Here is a 15016-nt window from a genome sequence, read left to right on the forward strand (position 1 = left end):
AGGAAAATAAAGAGAGGAAAGCGAACGGTTCGGTTCGCGAGACAAGATTTAGGGCCGTCTGAGCATTCGTGTCTGAATCTCCTTGCGCTTATTCCACTTGCTCCGTGGCAAGCAACGAGATTCTGCTCGAGAAAATCCGCACCTTGTAAAGTCGACGCGTGAAATGGGGGGAAAACGATGACAAGAATGAACGTTCCGTGAATTTCTGCTGAAGAAACACCCTTCGTGAGAACAATCGTCAGTTTCACGGTTCGTTCTTTCATGGTTACATCAGATTAGAGAAATCATTCGCTCTGGACACCTGAGACCCGTTTTAAATAATTTTATAAAACACAAGCAAAATATCATTTATGAATCGGAATAGTAAATTAAACAATTTCAAAGTACTCGACTGTGTCATAATTAGGTCCTTCGGTGAAAGCAACGATCGTTTCACAATTTTTATGTGCAACGCTTTCATGTTGCTTTACAACCCGTTAAGTGCTATTTTGTCAGACTCCGCGTCCGCCAGTAGATCCGGTCGATACTCATTTCCGTTTGGTCGTTACTCGAATAACTTTAGTCAAGACTGTTTCCTCGCACGATAAACTTCAACTGACAACGGCTCGTAAAGATGGTCATTCATAATGTTCAAAAGCTATCACAGAACATCTGGATGTAAAATAGTATATTGTTGAAGAGAGGAAAGAAAAGGGACAGTTGTAATAAAGCGATTATTTTTTGAAATCTTCTAAAGGTATGTACTTGCAACGAGCTCGAAGATACATGGCCTTGCACTTTATATAACGACCAGCCGTTTAACTTTAGATCCTGTAAGGCTCAATTAGAGCCGTGTCGCGTTAACGAGTGCCGAAATAGCGTCACTATTAGCGTGATGTACCGATTAGCCAGCTTGGAAACGCCTACAAACAGAAGAAATGATCCATGGGTGTAACCTGCCACCCGAGGTTCTTTATGATGAACGAGAAATTATATGAGTGTGTTTTTCTTACGATTAAACACTAATAATAGAACGACAAAGTGGCTATGGATTTTTTCTCAATCTCTTAATTAAGAGATTACAAACTCTGCTTTGGCAAAATACTGAACTTGCTAAATAATTCCCCAAATTTTGGACTCTGGAGGGGCGCACTAAGAAACAAGAAATTATCGAGCGTCTACTATACTGCGATATTATTATTTTATTATTTCTATATTTAACCTTATCAGCACCAAAATAAACGTATTCTTCAGTCTATTATTAAAAGAAAGCTGAAGAGAAGGTTCGAAAGTGCGCGACGGATGTTGCTTGTTAAGCGAGCGCAATCTCGATGACGCCGAGCGGATTGACAGCAAGAAGGATACATCATTATCCTGCAAGTGGATTGGCTCGCGCCAAGATCGAACGGATAAACTCGCTCGTTAAAGAAGCGTGATGCGGGGGTGGCACGGCGAGCTACCTAATGGGAAACACGTTGATCGCCGGCGTTCGCGAGTGAACGATAAAAATACATGGGACAAGCTTGGTGGGCTTATGGTAAACGTACGCAGCGCGTTGAAAGCGAGCTGGCTCGTTAACGCTGATCGCTTTGCATACTCGTTATGACGTAAATACACCCATGACCGATCGTGCATACCGGTCTAATAACCATGTCGATTATGTGCACAGGTTGATGCTCGTTCATTGGATGCAATTTTTTGTGAACATTAAATTGCTGGTTAAAAATATTGGGTGGAAAATTTAATTTCAAGTCTGGCTTTTAATTGTTTGGTTTAGAGGAAATTTTGCCTCAAAAACCAGGAAAATCTTCATAGGAATTGGACAATTAATTCTTGAAATAATCATAGACACCTGCTTCACTTTCCCCAATTTTACCAGACACTTGTCGTCCTTTTGTACTTTGTACTCCAAAGCTACATGAAACCACTGTCCAAACATCACTACCATCAAAGAACGCACCTTTTCCTTATTTTAAATTGTAAACAACCCTTTATAAACCACCCCATCAACCAGCAAACGCAGCCCTAATATCCTCCCTCATTAAATGAAAATCAGCAACAGCATCAACCTAGCTCAACAACAAAAGTAACGATAAAAACCGATCACAGCAGGAAATAAAACAAAAGGGAGAAAAAAAATAGAGTACGAGGCAGGGATAGAATGCCAGCACGATACCGGGAGAACGAGCAATTAACCGGGAATCGACGCCATGGGAACTGGACATGTACGAGGTCCTGAAATTTGACCCTTGGTCCGAGCTGGGTTGTGCTGGCGGTGGATCGCGAACACGGAAGGACAAAAGCGGCCAAAGCAGCAAGATGGCGGATCCATGGATCGGTAGGCGCGTCCGGGCACCCAGTTGGTTCAAGCAACGACCAATCCCCGGTGCGGTATAACCGCGTCTGTGCGGTTCCGCGGCCACGCCAGCTGCCAGACCGCAGCGAGTCGGCGCGGCCCAGCAATTGAAATGCGGCTCGCCGACCGCCGACAGTTTCCCGTCGACTCGTGTCAGCTACGGTCCTCTCCACGTGCTTTTCTCATCGTCCTTATCTTGTCTCTTGCACCCACGTTGCAGCATGCATTCAGTCAGTATGGCAACAATCGTGGACCAAAGTGTCACGTGTGTTTGAGACGGAGTAAGATTGCGGGAGCAAAATCAGCGATTTGGGATTTTGTTGGATTGTGCTGGACCGAGTAGACTTGTGTTTGGAAGAGAACTACGATTTGGATTATTTGAAACTGTGATTTTGGATTGGAGAAGGAGATTGAGTCTAGAAACGATTCGTCAAATTTTAGAAGTTTCAAAAGGTGGATTGTGTTGGGTTGGGACAGTTATAGTTAGCAGAAAAAACTGTTTCTCTGGGCTGTTCGAGACTATAAGGGGAATGTGATTCTATGTTGTAAATGATGGTTGATTAGAGAAACAAGCAATTTGGGCCTTTCTGTGGTGTTTGAAGAAGTTTGACACTGTGGTATGAATGCCAAATTGGAACAGCTCTATTTGGAGAACACTGTGATTTTGGGCCGTTCAAAACTATAAAAAGAATTGTGATTTCTAAGAATTTTGTGTGATCATCCCTAGGATTGAATTGTAAATTATTACTTACTGTGTATATTAACTTTGAGCAATGCTAAGCATTTAAAAACCAAAATCTTAAATAAACTGCAATCTTAAAGTGACAGGTATAATTGTACTAATATTAATTGTGATGTGTAAATGAAATATTTGATATTTCAATACCATTTTAAAATACAAAGGTGACCGAAGAATCACTCTCTTTTCGCAATAATTTCTTGCGACAGGACTGAAAATCATGATTAAAATCATCTTAAATCACTGAAGATTATATTAATCAGCATTGCAATATAGAAATCAACCAATAAAGATGGATTCTAATATAGAAGAAACAGAGCTTGACGTTGGATCAGCGAGCGACGAACTCGAATCATCGATAGCAGAATCGAAATTAATACGTCGACCGACACCAAAACCATTTACCATTGAGAGTTTGATAGGAAATTGCGGTGCGCAAAAAGGAAACTGTGATCCAACAACTCAAGGAGAGAGAACGAATGAAAATGAAGAAGATTCTGATAGAGATAGGGAGTATCTTTATCAAAGACACTACCTGGCGACTGCGGCGGCCAGCGCACTATCCCCTGGTTGGTTTGTGTTTCAAATTCCACGTTCTTTTTTTTATATTTGTGGGATAAAAATCAAAATATATGATGTCAAAAAAGAAAATTTTCTAATTTCATAAAATTTTCATTTCTGGCTTATAATGCAGGGGTTCTGCTATCAATATAACTCTAACACTGATTTGTGCTATGATAATTTTGATAATTATGGTAATTATATGTTAAAATGATTCCAACTAAAACGAAGGGTTAAACATTATTTTTCAGAAATATCAATTTCTAGTTCAATTCTAAATCCACAGATTTGAATGTAGCATATCAATCTCGTTAATGTCACAAAGCGACTGACTGCACTTTCTCAATTATTAATTACAGTTAGATACATATTTTACAATCGTCTTTTCATTCCCGGATATCGCAGTTGCCGGATGTAACGTGAATAATTGAATTCCTACGCGTCCTACTTTCAGGAAAGGATAAAGTCCATTTCCTGAAATAAATCTCCTTCTAAACGTCATCTTAAGATCGCGATATCATTCGAATTCATGTTAATCCACCTGGCGTATATATATTTCGTTCAATCGATCATTCATTAGATCGTCTAGTTCATATAATATGCACAGTTAAATGTCTCGAATTAGAACGTAAAGATTTTGAGATTTGATTGAAACAGTTTATCAAAATAACATTCTTTATTTCATTTGCGGATAAAAATAAAGGATAGCATAAATTGCAGACAGGAAGTGTTATCTTTTTCATTGAATTGCCTATCACAATACTGATAGAATACAGGATATTACGTCAAATGATAGCAGAATAAATCAAACGCGAATTACCATTTTTAGTTGGATCATTACTATCTTCTAAATTTCTGATACGTGTGAAATATATTTCCAAATAATTTTCCAAATCAAATATTAAATATTATTTTTACGAGGGATAGTGTTATTAGAATGTAATCATTAATGGTCGTTAATTTCGATTAACGAGTCATAATTAGAAGGTCACATCAGTCAATTTACGATACATTAATTGACTCACGATTCTCCAGGTTTTGGTATGCCACTCGGTTTATACGGTGCATGGTTACCGATGCGGATGTACGGTAGCGGTGGGACTTCCGGTGTTCCGATGTTACCAGCGCATACCTCCGCCAGTTATCCGTCGCACCAGGATCTCTACCAAAGTCGATTATCGCAGCATCTGGGCGCGGGGACAAATCATCTTCAGGGTGCAGCTTATCCGGTCGCTTGTCAGCGTTCATCAAACCATCGTGGTTCAACCAGCTTCACAGACAGTGAAGACGATGGTAGTATTGATTCGCCAGCATCACCTGCTCACGATCTTTCGAAATCGAGACAAGGTAATATAGCCCATTCAATTGTCTTTGCAATTGAAAGCTATATTAATTAAAAATTTCTTTGGTGAAATAGAAATTTTCTAATTTTTCAAGATTTCATTTTAAATTTTACCGAGTTAAAATGAATAAAAATTGTAAGAATAATATGATATTTAAATTGGTGGTGACGGTATGGAAGGGAAGCTCATTAGAAAAATCCCTTCGTTCGTCCTATCGAGCATCGATTCACCGGAAAAGTATAATCGATGAATTATCAGCCGGATCGAAGAAATTTCCGTGCGATGGCCCTGCGTTCGAGGAACAAGGGTTCTTCGTCGAAGGGTCGTCGAGCGTTTGAAATTCGGCCAGGACTCAACGTGTACCGTATCCACGTACGTAAACCGTGCGTGTGCTCACGGAATGTCACAGGTGTGCGTGCACGCGTGTGTGCGACCGTGCGAGATTTGACTTTCGGCCGACTATAATTTATGCACGCTACTGTGTATCTCGGGTCCTTTGCCGGCTTCGTTCGTGGCTACTGCGATCGTAGTGGAGGATACGCTCCTCGAATCCTTAAGTGTCCATCGCGATTTTTTTCAATTCGCGTTCCTCGGATAGCACAGGTGTCATTTGTCTTTTTCTTCTTCACCCTTCGTGGTTGGAAAATCCATGAAAAAAGATATGGAATTCCTTTCGTTTTACTTTTGGTAAAATTCGACGAAAGAGATATAATCGTCAACTTTTTTTTTGATAGTCAAAATTAAGATTATAATTGCTCGAAACAATATTCAACTTAATGAACGCTGATCACGAATCTACCAAGTCACGCGACACGCTGCTTGATTACTAATCATTTTTCGTTCTCGTTTCGTACAATTTATTGTTCCTCTCTTCTTCGAAACTATAGCGCACGCAGTGATTGAAGAACAATGGTATCGTACCGATATATTGATTTTCTATAAATCATTGCCGCATTTTTAAGGTTTTTCACTACTGCGTGATGCATCGCATGAGATGTACATTATACATCCACTGAAATTCATTATGCATCATGTAAAAATGACAAAAATTAAAATTGAGATTTGACTCTCAAGATCTGTTTCAATAACAACCCTTATCGATTTCAACCCTTACCGATCAGAGAGCTACTTATCGAACCCTAATTATCGTGTACAGTATAAACAGAGTTAGTGATAGTAACGATGAAAGTTTCGAGGATAGGGAGAGGTGGTCTATCGAAGATGGAAAGTCGAAACTCGCCGATCACGTATTTCCGAAGGGCGGCGGGGGGCGTACGGACGATCGACGAAGTCGCGCGCATTTATTCGTAGCCGATCACTTTTTATTGATGTACCGCCGACCGAGGCGATTTCGTATGCGCAACGAAATGGCTTCGAGGAATCTGTCATCGGTCATTTATGACGCACCGTGCCGAACCGGTGTGCCGATCGTAGCGACGAATCACACCGATCGAAACTCCTCTCTACTCTCTATCCTTGGCCCTCGATCATCGAAAATGTTCCATCCGAATCACTGTTCTGCCCTTCGACGTTTATCCACTCTTTGGTATTACGAGATTTACAGAGTGGATGCTGCTCTCTTTAAACTGATAAGTGGGCGTATGATTTCATAGTTTTCATTCATAAAACTGTCAAGATTGTTACATGTAAATTCTATTTAAGGGATGTTCGATCGTTGCTTCGCACAATTCTATTTGTATGGCGTCTGGAGTGCTTTAAACGAACCACGACGTGTCTTAAAATGGGCTCCATTTCGCTAATGAAATCCTAGTCGTGATTCTTCGTTTACAGAAAGGCGGATTTATGAATGAAGTCTGTTAAACCGATGTTTTCAATTGCTAGAAGCTTGCAGAAAATAATTTAGAAATGAATCAAATAGCAGTGCGATTAAAATTTAGAATCGGTATAAAAGAAAAATTTATCAATACAACAATATTTTATCATTCACATTCAAAGGTGTGAGAAATGAATTGAATTCTACTGAATTCAAAAATGAATTATCTTCTTTCATTAAGAAATGTCTTATTCAGCTGATGCGATAATTAACGTCGTTAATGAAACGTTCTATAGGAGGAATCTTCTAAAAATAAATAAAATTGAACATGACGAATCGATCGCAGACTAAATGAAATTATTTAGTGAAACCGTTCTGATAGGGCATTCAATGAGAACTTCGTCACTGACGTCGTTCCAGTTGTCCGGCGAATTTATAGCACCTTGAAGAACTCGTTGCACACATAGATTTAAAGGAAACCACGGAATGATCGTTTGACGGTGATTGATATATGAATTAAAAATCGAAAATCGATTGGAAGCTGATTGTCAATCTTATTATCCAGGTGCCACATATTTTTTTCGCGATGCTTTTACTCTTAATTTCAACTACATTTCAATTTAATCAGTTTAAAGAGGGCAGCATCCACTCTGTAAATCTCATAACACCAAAGAGTGAATAAACGATGAAGGGTAGAAGAGTGAAACACCTCAGTTATAATACCACTATTAATTACTATTATAGTATTATAAAGAAAATTGTCGACCACTAAGGGTTAATATACTTTCATCAAAAAACTACAAAGGAGGTAATTCGATTCCGTATTTTTTTCGCAATTTCAGCAGATTTTTTTCTTATTCATTACCCACCACTAACCCTGTGGCGATCTACACGACAAGGGAGGATCTCTTCGGGTTGTTATACGTAAGGAGAACCGAAATTCTGCCAAAAAAAGTGTCCCCTCGCAACAACATGACCGGAATCGGACCCTTCTATTAATCGATACAGTTAATAGACTAACGAAAAAAAAAGCATTCGCTTAATCTAAACTAATGAACAAGATTTTACACGAATAATAGATAATCTATCTACGAGACAAAATTACCAATTAACAATTTTTCACTTATACATGGAAACATCTGAAACAGTTTTCAACAGACGGTTTTCCCACTGGGATGTATTGATTTATTGCACGTTTTAAAGGTTCGTCTAATTTCTATCGGGGACCGACTTAATCGGACACGTAAAATTAGATCACCGATAGTCGACTGGTGAATAACTAATCCGTATTAAAAGTAGTCGTGTCGGTGTAACCTACATAAAATTGCTCAAGAGCTTATAGCTCGGTGACAGGTTTATCGACAGAACACGAAATGAGATTTCCTGACGAGTCATCAATTCAATTCTTAATGAGTACGATCGGTACAGAAATATTTATGCTGTTTAGAAATTTTAACCGTGTACAATGATTCGGTTATTTCACACGAATCAATGTATAACGAGGAAATTAGAACTCGTATGAAATTTTAATTCATTTCATAAATTTAACAATTCTGCAGGGATGCTTTCGGATGTGGATTGATATAAGAAAGATCATTAATTATGACAAATTGTGTCCACGTACGGTGGTAAGATTATCTAGTTGCCAAGGAAATGCATCTGTTTCTATTTTTCAACAGGTCCGTCGGACAGGAAATTATCACGAAGATGTATATGTTCCGACGGTGCAAGAACCGGATCGAACCTTGATATGGCGAGTGGCCACCCAAGTAGCTTCCAAATTATATTGACAATGCAGTATCGCATATTTTTCTAATAATTGCAAAGATAATGCAAATTGAGCGACTGTAAAAATAGAGCTCCTATTTTGGGAATTATTTTTGAGACTCTCCAAACTGTATTGAGATACTATTGATAGAATGTGATAATGTTTGGCGATATTTATCTATTTTCTATTGTTATCTCTTCAATTCACCATTTCTAAGCACCTGATACTTTTCATGCAACGATATCGAGCAATTGCTCTATTCGATCACAGCCCTAAATAGCAGGGGATTATAAAGATATAAAGATACCATTCGTGTAAAGACTAAGAGGAAAGTGTAAAGACTAAGAGGGGACAACGCCCGAATGTTTGCCCGTGGGATACTCGTAGGACGTCAGGAGCTCAGCTCGAGGAAATGTTATAGCCCATTCAATCGAAAATCCATGAATTAATAAACACGCGAGTGCATCAAACTCCCTCGCGGTAACTTCGTCGTGGAATTGTAACGTGGCTTGATACACTCGGGAAGAATACAGAGCTTAGTTCCGGGATTGAATTGTCGAGAGGGAGTTACGTTTACGTTCGATCGATCAATTTATTTCTCCTGAAATTGCAGGAAAGTGAATTACCTCCCTCTTGTTTCAGCAATATTGAATTTATCATTTGACAGTTGCTCTAGAATTAAAAAAATATACCCACCCTTAAGTTTCATATGTTGTAAGAATAATTCTTAAAGGAACAGTGTAAAATTTGGAGAATAAAAATAATAGGAAGTAGAAAATTAAATTAAAATTGGAGCTTTCTCCATGGTCCGCCGTCCGAGGGTTGAAACAACATAACACCTTCTGAAGGGATTAAGTTGCTTTTGTAGATTCTTTCTATGTCTTTACCAAGCGCTTTAATCAATATTTTCTATCATAAACAATGCCCGCAACGATCACACCGCTGAATTATCAATAATATCCAGTTGAAGTTAGATTCTGTTACCGTATTCTTGGGACAAAGTTTCTACTTCCTTGTAAGTAAAACGATTCCATTGAAATTCTTGTAATATTTCATCTACATGGTACTTGAAATAAAGACTAGGTAGTTCGTATAAAGAGAAGGAAAGCATGGAACACCTGGAAAATAATAGAAAACGAAGTTTCGATCGAGAAGTATACGGTTTATGATTGAGTTATTGTGTCCCGCATATTAAATTGTCTTCTTCTTTACTGTAATCGATGTTAATTGATTTCCATAATGACGTGGCACTTATAGTATTCAAAAGCAAACTACCTCGGTATTTTATGCAATTTGAATTAATAAAATTAATTAACAATACCAAGTATCGTGGAGTGCACGAATGCAAAGGTGCTCCAGTTATTTAAAATTTATTGGATCCTCGTAACAGCAAATCTCATTAAATCTTGGGTGTACTTGACTTAGTTCTCTTCAATTTGCAGGTTCGTACTCTCGTATTCCCTTTGATGTATTTTTTTTTTCTAACTAGAGCCGACAGGTGTTCAGAAACTTCTACGTTTCCAACATTAATATACCCTAAATCCATAGAAAAGGGTATTTACAAGATGCTCGAGACATTTCAAACTTCGATGAAATTTACTTCTGTAGAAATATGTCAGTCCTCACATAGGTAATCTCTTTTCAGGTTCCGAGAACGGTCGCGCTTCGGCGGACAGCGAAGACGAGGGTGGAGGGTTGAGCACCACCGGAGAGGGTCACGACCCAACCGATACCATGTCCAGCAACGCGTCCAGCAACGTGAGTCCCGGTGGATCGTTAGAAAATGGTCAAAACACTTCATCAACCGGGTCCAGCAATAACAAAGCCAGACGCAGAAGGACAGCCTTTACTTCGGAGCAATTATTGGAACTCGAAAGAGAGTTCCACGCGAAAAAGTACCTCAGTTTAACCGAGAGATCGCACATCGCTCATGCGTTGAAATTATCAGAAGTGCAGGTGAAAATCTGGTTCCAAAATCGAAGAGCCAAATGGAAGAGGGTGAAGGCAGGATTGAGCGGAGGGGGTGTTGGTACCGGAGCGACCAACATGGCGACGGCTGGTGCTTCCAGCAGACACAACGGAGCCTCTGGTCAACATTCCGGAAATGGTACCAGAATCGTGGTACCCATTCCAGTTCACGTCAGTCGACTGGCGGTCAGATCTCATCATCATCATCTGGAAAAGTGTGCCAGGCCACCAAGAGTCAGACCAACCAGCGAGAGTCCATCATCCAGTGCGTCATCGTCTGTTCTTGGAGACGCTCTAGGCTTGGTTAATTCGTCCATCAATCTGAGTGGACAGGTGCAAAGTCCTCTGAACAGCGGGGTTGGTATAGGTGTAGGAGTCGGGTTGAGAGCGTTCACTGTGCCCTCTCATCGAGGTGGACTCAGCTCTTCCGGCAGGTAGTGAATGGTACACGGTGAACCACGGACTTGATGAAACTTGAGGGGTCATGGTGATTCGTGATTCTTTGGATGAGACTAGTGAGAGTAGACACGGTGTATCGTTGATTAGGGTGAACGGTGAGGAGGAAACGATGGAGTTTAAGATCGATGGGTGATTTGGACTTTGTGAACCTTTTATGGTTAGTGCAAATTTGGAGAAGATTTTAGGATGTTTGTTACTCGAGAATGTTTCTTCTTTTGTGTTTTTGGAAATATTGGAACTCTAGTCCCGAATAATTTCCATTTGAATTTTACATAGCTGAAATTGCACTCTACTTGCCTCTACAATCTTGAACGCCGAAAAGTGAAGTAATGATTCAAATTGAAATTCAATTTGTATAACTAATCGAGTAACGAAACGATCTTCCCGAACACTCTCCCTTAACAAATTCATTCCGATCGAGTCATCCTGGAATAGTGTTTGATTTTTCATCGTTCTATGGAGATCAATCGATGTAAATAAGCGTCTGGATCGTAGGTAGAACTCTGTAAATAGCTTTCGCACAGCGTACCTAGGCTGTTTCATTGGTCGTACGACTGTAGGTCGTGTACTTGTAGATAATTTGCCTGCGTTAAGCGAACCTTCGCTCTATCCAACGAGTACTATGTTACGACGATATATTCTATCGATCGAGCGTGCGATTATTGCAGCTGCATCAAGGCAGCGATGAAGCGGAAGAACGGCCGAAGTGTATATCGAGAGGGTAATAAAACGTGCGAGTATCATGTGGAATATCTATCGTGTACCTGAATTGCACACCAAGCCATCGACTCCCAGCCCTGTTTCCCGCGACTCGTGCGATATTACAAGGCAGAAACGATTCGTTATTCCGCGAGTTGTCCAGAGTTATGGATCAAACGGTCGACTCTGAGGCTCTCAGCTTCATTATTCATCCGCGAGTTAAGGCGAATTAAACGCGTGCTCTATGCTTGCCGACGTCTATTTCAGGTCGTGACCACGAGGAACGTGTTTTAATTCCCATCTGTTCGAAGGTAAGAGATTCCTCTTCGAAGTTCCTGTTAAGGTAACACGAGCTGAAATTAAAAATTTGGAGAATTCGAAATCTCATAGAAAATTTCAAGTTGTTTCTTCAAAATTCTCCAACATGAAACCTTGGAAAAAATTCTCCTCTTCTTCCTTCTTCAGAAAATCTTTTAATTCCATTTGTCCTTCCCGTTGTATATCATTCTTTTCATTATCATTTTTTCGAATCGTTCGCCTCCGTAATCGATTCTCGAGTTGTTTTGACAATTACGTCGAAGCGAGACGCTTCGAAGGGGTGTCAGAGTCGCTTTTGTCGATCTCGACTGGCAAACGCGGTCACCGTCTCCCATGGGATCAGCTCGACGCGGAAAATTGCACCCTGTACACGACGGGCGTGGCACAGGCGCGCGTATTTTCGCAGGCTGCGGCGCGTGCTGGCCCGTTTTTCGAGGGGACCCATGGAAAAAGCGGGCCTCCGTAGGCGTGACCCCATATGCCACTTTCGGCCATGCAACCTAACCGCCTCGTAGATATGCATTTGTGCATTGTGCAGTCGGCTAATTTGTCGCCGGCTGAACTTTTCCTCTGAATACAACGAAACGAGGGATTTTTCCTGGGTTTCTTGGAAGGAATCTTATTCGAGAGCTCAGCAGATGGGCTAATAAACGATAACTTTTTTTTGTAGTTATACTTTTACTTGAAAATTAATTTGAGGTACCATTTGATCGACACGATTAGCAACTTCAGCGTTCTTTCATCATAATCCAAACGAGACACAATTTATGCGACACCTAATCGATCAAAATTTACGACTACACGAATATCAATACGTTCGTGCATCTCACGCGCATTAAAGCAGGAAGTGGATCATACAGTGACTTCGACCCGGGGCGTTGCAACTGGGGAAGGAAATTATAGGGGCACAATAGAGCAGGGTTCACCGGCACAAAGTGCACGAGGCATTTAGTTTGGTGTATCATCGCTGTAATTTTCTATCCCAATATTTGCATGATGATAATTTCAGTATTCAAACGACAGCTATTATCAACAGAACTGATGAAGGTACAAAATTGAATTAACGATTATCAAAATGTGGATATAATATTTGAATCTTTAACAAGAATTCATAGTTGATTAAGATTTTACTGAAAAATTAATTCTACCAAGTTATGAGAAACGGACATCAGAAACAAGTTTCTGAAGATTTCTGGCTACAAATCTGAAACGTGATCCAGAAACTAACCAACGAAGAAACTGAGAAGAAAGAGGAGAGAGAGAGAGAAAAGATCTAGACGAGGGGTTGCAAAAGCGAACAGGGTAGGTATAGTTATATACAGTGGGCACAATGGCAACGGCAGAGTGCATTACGGTTAATACACGAAGGACCGCGGTCGTTTAGCCGAGGATCTCGGCAGTTACCGCTTCGCAAAGGATAAATCATCTCGTGATTTCAACCACGCCTACCGGAGGACAGAAGCGGCTCCCCTAGAGCGTAACGTACGGCCTAGACGTACTGTTGCCGCTCGATGAAAACCCCCGGAGTCGTTCTGAAAGCGGAAAACTAATAATCCCTGGCCGCGGATATCCGTTCTGGAACAGTCACTGGCACGGAACCGGAATTGTATATTGATAGCCCGATCGCGGACGTTTTTGATGGAAATTTGACCGCGGAAATCACCGCGACACGTTTGCGGTGTAATTATAGATTTTCCAGGAAGACTTGAAACACTTGAAACGATACGGATACAAGTTTGAACGATAACGATTTACGGTTTTCTATTTTCGTTCGAAACAGGAAGTTTCTGATAAATTAGCTTCAATGAAATCGAAAATAGAAAGATGGAGGTGTTATTAAGTATATTAAATTGAGATAGAAAATTACTTTCAATTATAGTTTGGAGTTAAGATAAATAATTTTCTGTTTCTTGGATCTCAGGAACTGTGCTATATTTTTGTGTAGGTACATGGTGCTAATGTTAGGTTGAAGGGGTTAAAAGTAGCAGGGTAGATAATCCATGTTCGAAAGATAATGATAGGTATAATTCGAGATTAAACGGATTCTCACAGACATGTGAAGGAAGAGTGGCAAATAATAAACGCGGTCTATTTCCCACACTCGGTACTGCAGTCAAGAGCCGGGAGATTTTCCCATTTTCCCCAAAAGGGCCGTGAAATTGGGCAGACAAATCGTAACTCGAGAGAGCGAGACGAATTTCACCAGGTCCATGCCCTCTGCTACTGTATCCAACGTCTGTCACCTTCTACATCCAATTCGCCCCCTTGTTTCTCACTACTAGTAGAACATATTAATCCATTCCACTTATCTACCATTTTACCATTTTAGGTTTCAAAAAATTCTGAAAAATATATCCAATTTTTTGAAACTGTTTCCATAAAAATAAGAAATTAAATTTCGCTTGGGTCAGATATCATCAAAATCAAAGACCTCGAAGCACAAACTTCTAATATTATAATCTTCTGTCCAGTCGCCTACCCCTTAACCCACCCCAAATCATGTGATACCCCGATCAACCCCCTAGTCACACGAAACGACACACAACAGACCGTCGAAGCAGAGGTGTTTCTCGTAGAACACAATTCCTCTCCGTTAATTGCTCTCATTACCACGGCCGCTCGTAAAGCGTCGAATCGGCAGCGGCCAAGGGTGGATTCGTCGGGGTAAAAGAGGGTCGGGGGAAAAAATGAGCACGATGGAGGATCGTTTCGCGACGGACTCGGACTCGAGTAGTCGAGCGTGCAAGCTGTCTGCCTCGGGCCAGAGGAGGAGAAACGTGGCCGTGGAACGAGCGAATGAGACCCGAAGAGACGGTGATCTGGGGAGAGACGATCGGGGGAGGGAAACGGAGTTTAATGTTCCCCTCCAGTGGGTGACTCGAGGGTGTAATTGCCGTAGTGGGCGGAACGGAGCGAGTATAGCGGTGATGGGCGTGGTTCGCTGATTACACCGCGTTGATACTGATATCTCGGCTACCACCGACGAGTTTGCACCCCTCCCGCACCCTAACCGCACACCGTCGACCACTTTTCCCTTTTCCAGTCGATGCTC

At 40.8% G+C, this 15016-nt stretch overlaps 1 protein-coding gene across 1 annotated transcript; it reads left to right on the forward strand.

The window, feature by feature from the left end:
- The first annotated feature begins 1149 nt into the window (after nt 1-1149).
- LOC114872614 (homeobox protein GBX-2) lies at nt 1150-11699 on the forward strand. The gene is made up of 3 exons (XM_029179988.2): nt 1150-3643; nt 4671-4982; nt 10166-11699. The coding sequence occupies exons 1-3, from the start codon at nt 3367-3369 to the stop codon at nt 10924-10926; spliced, it is 1350 nt and encodes a 449-aa protein (XP_029035821.1). The 5' UTR covers nt 1150-3366; the 3' UTR covers nt 10927-11699.
- The last annotated feature ends 3317 nt before the right edge of the window (nt 11700-15016 follow it).

This window comes from Osmia bicornis, chromosome 13 (assembly GCF_907164935.1).
Source record: "Osmia bicornis bicornis chromosome 13, iOsmBic2.1, whole genome shotgun sequence".
In the NCBI taxonomy this organism is placed as follows: Eukaryota; Metazoa; Arthropoda; class Insecta; order Hymenoptera; family Megachilidae; genus Osmia; species Osmia bicornis.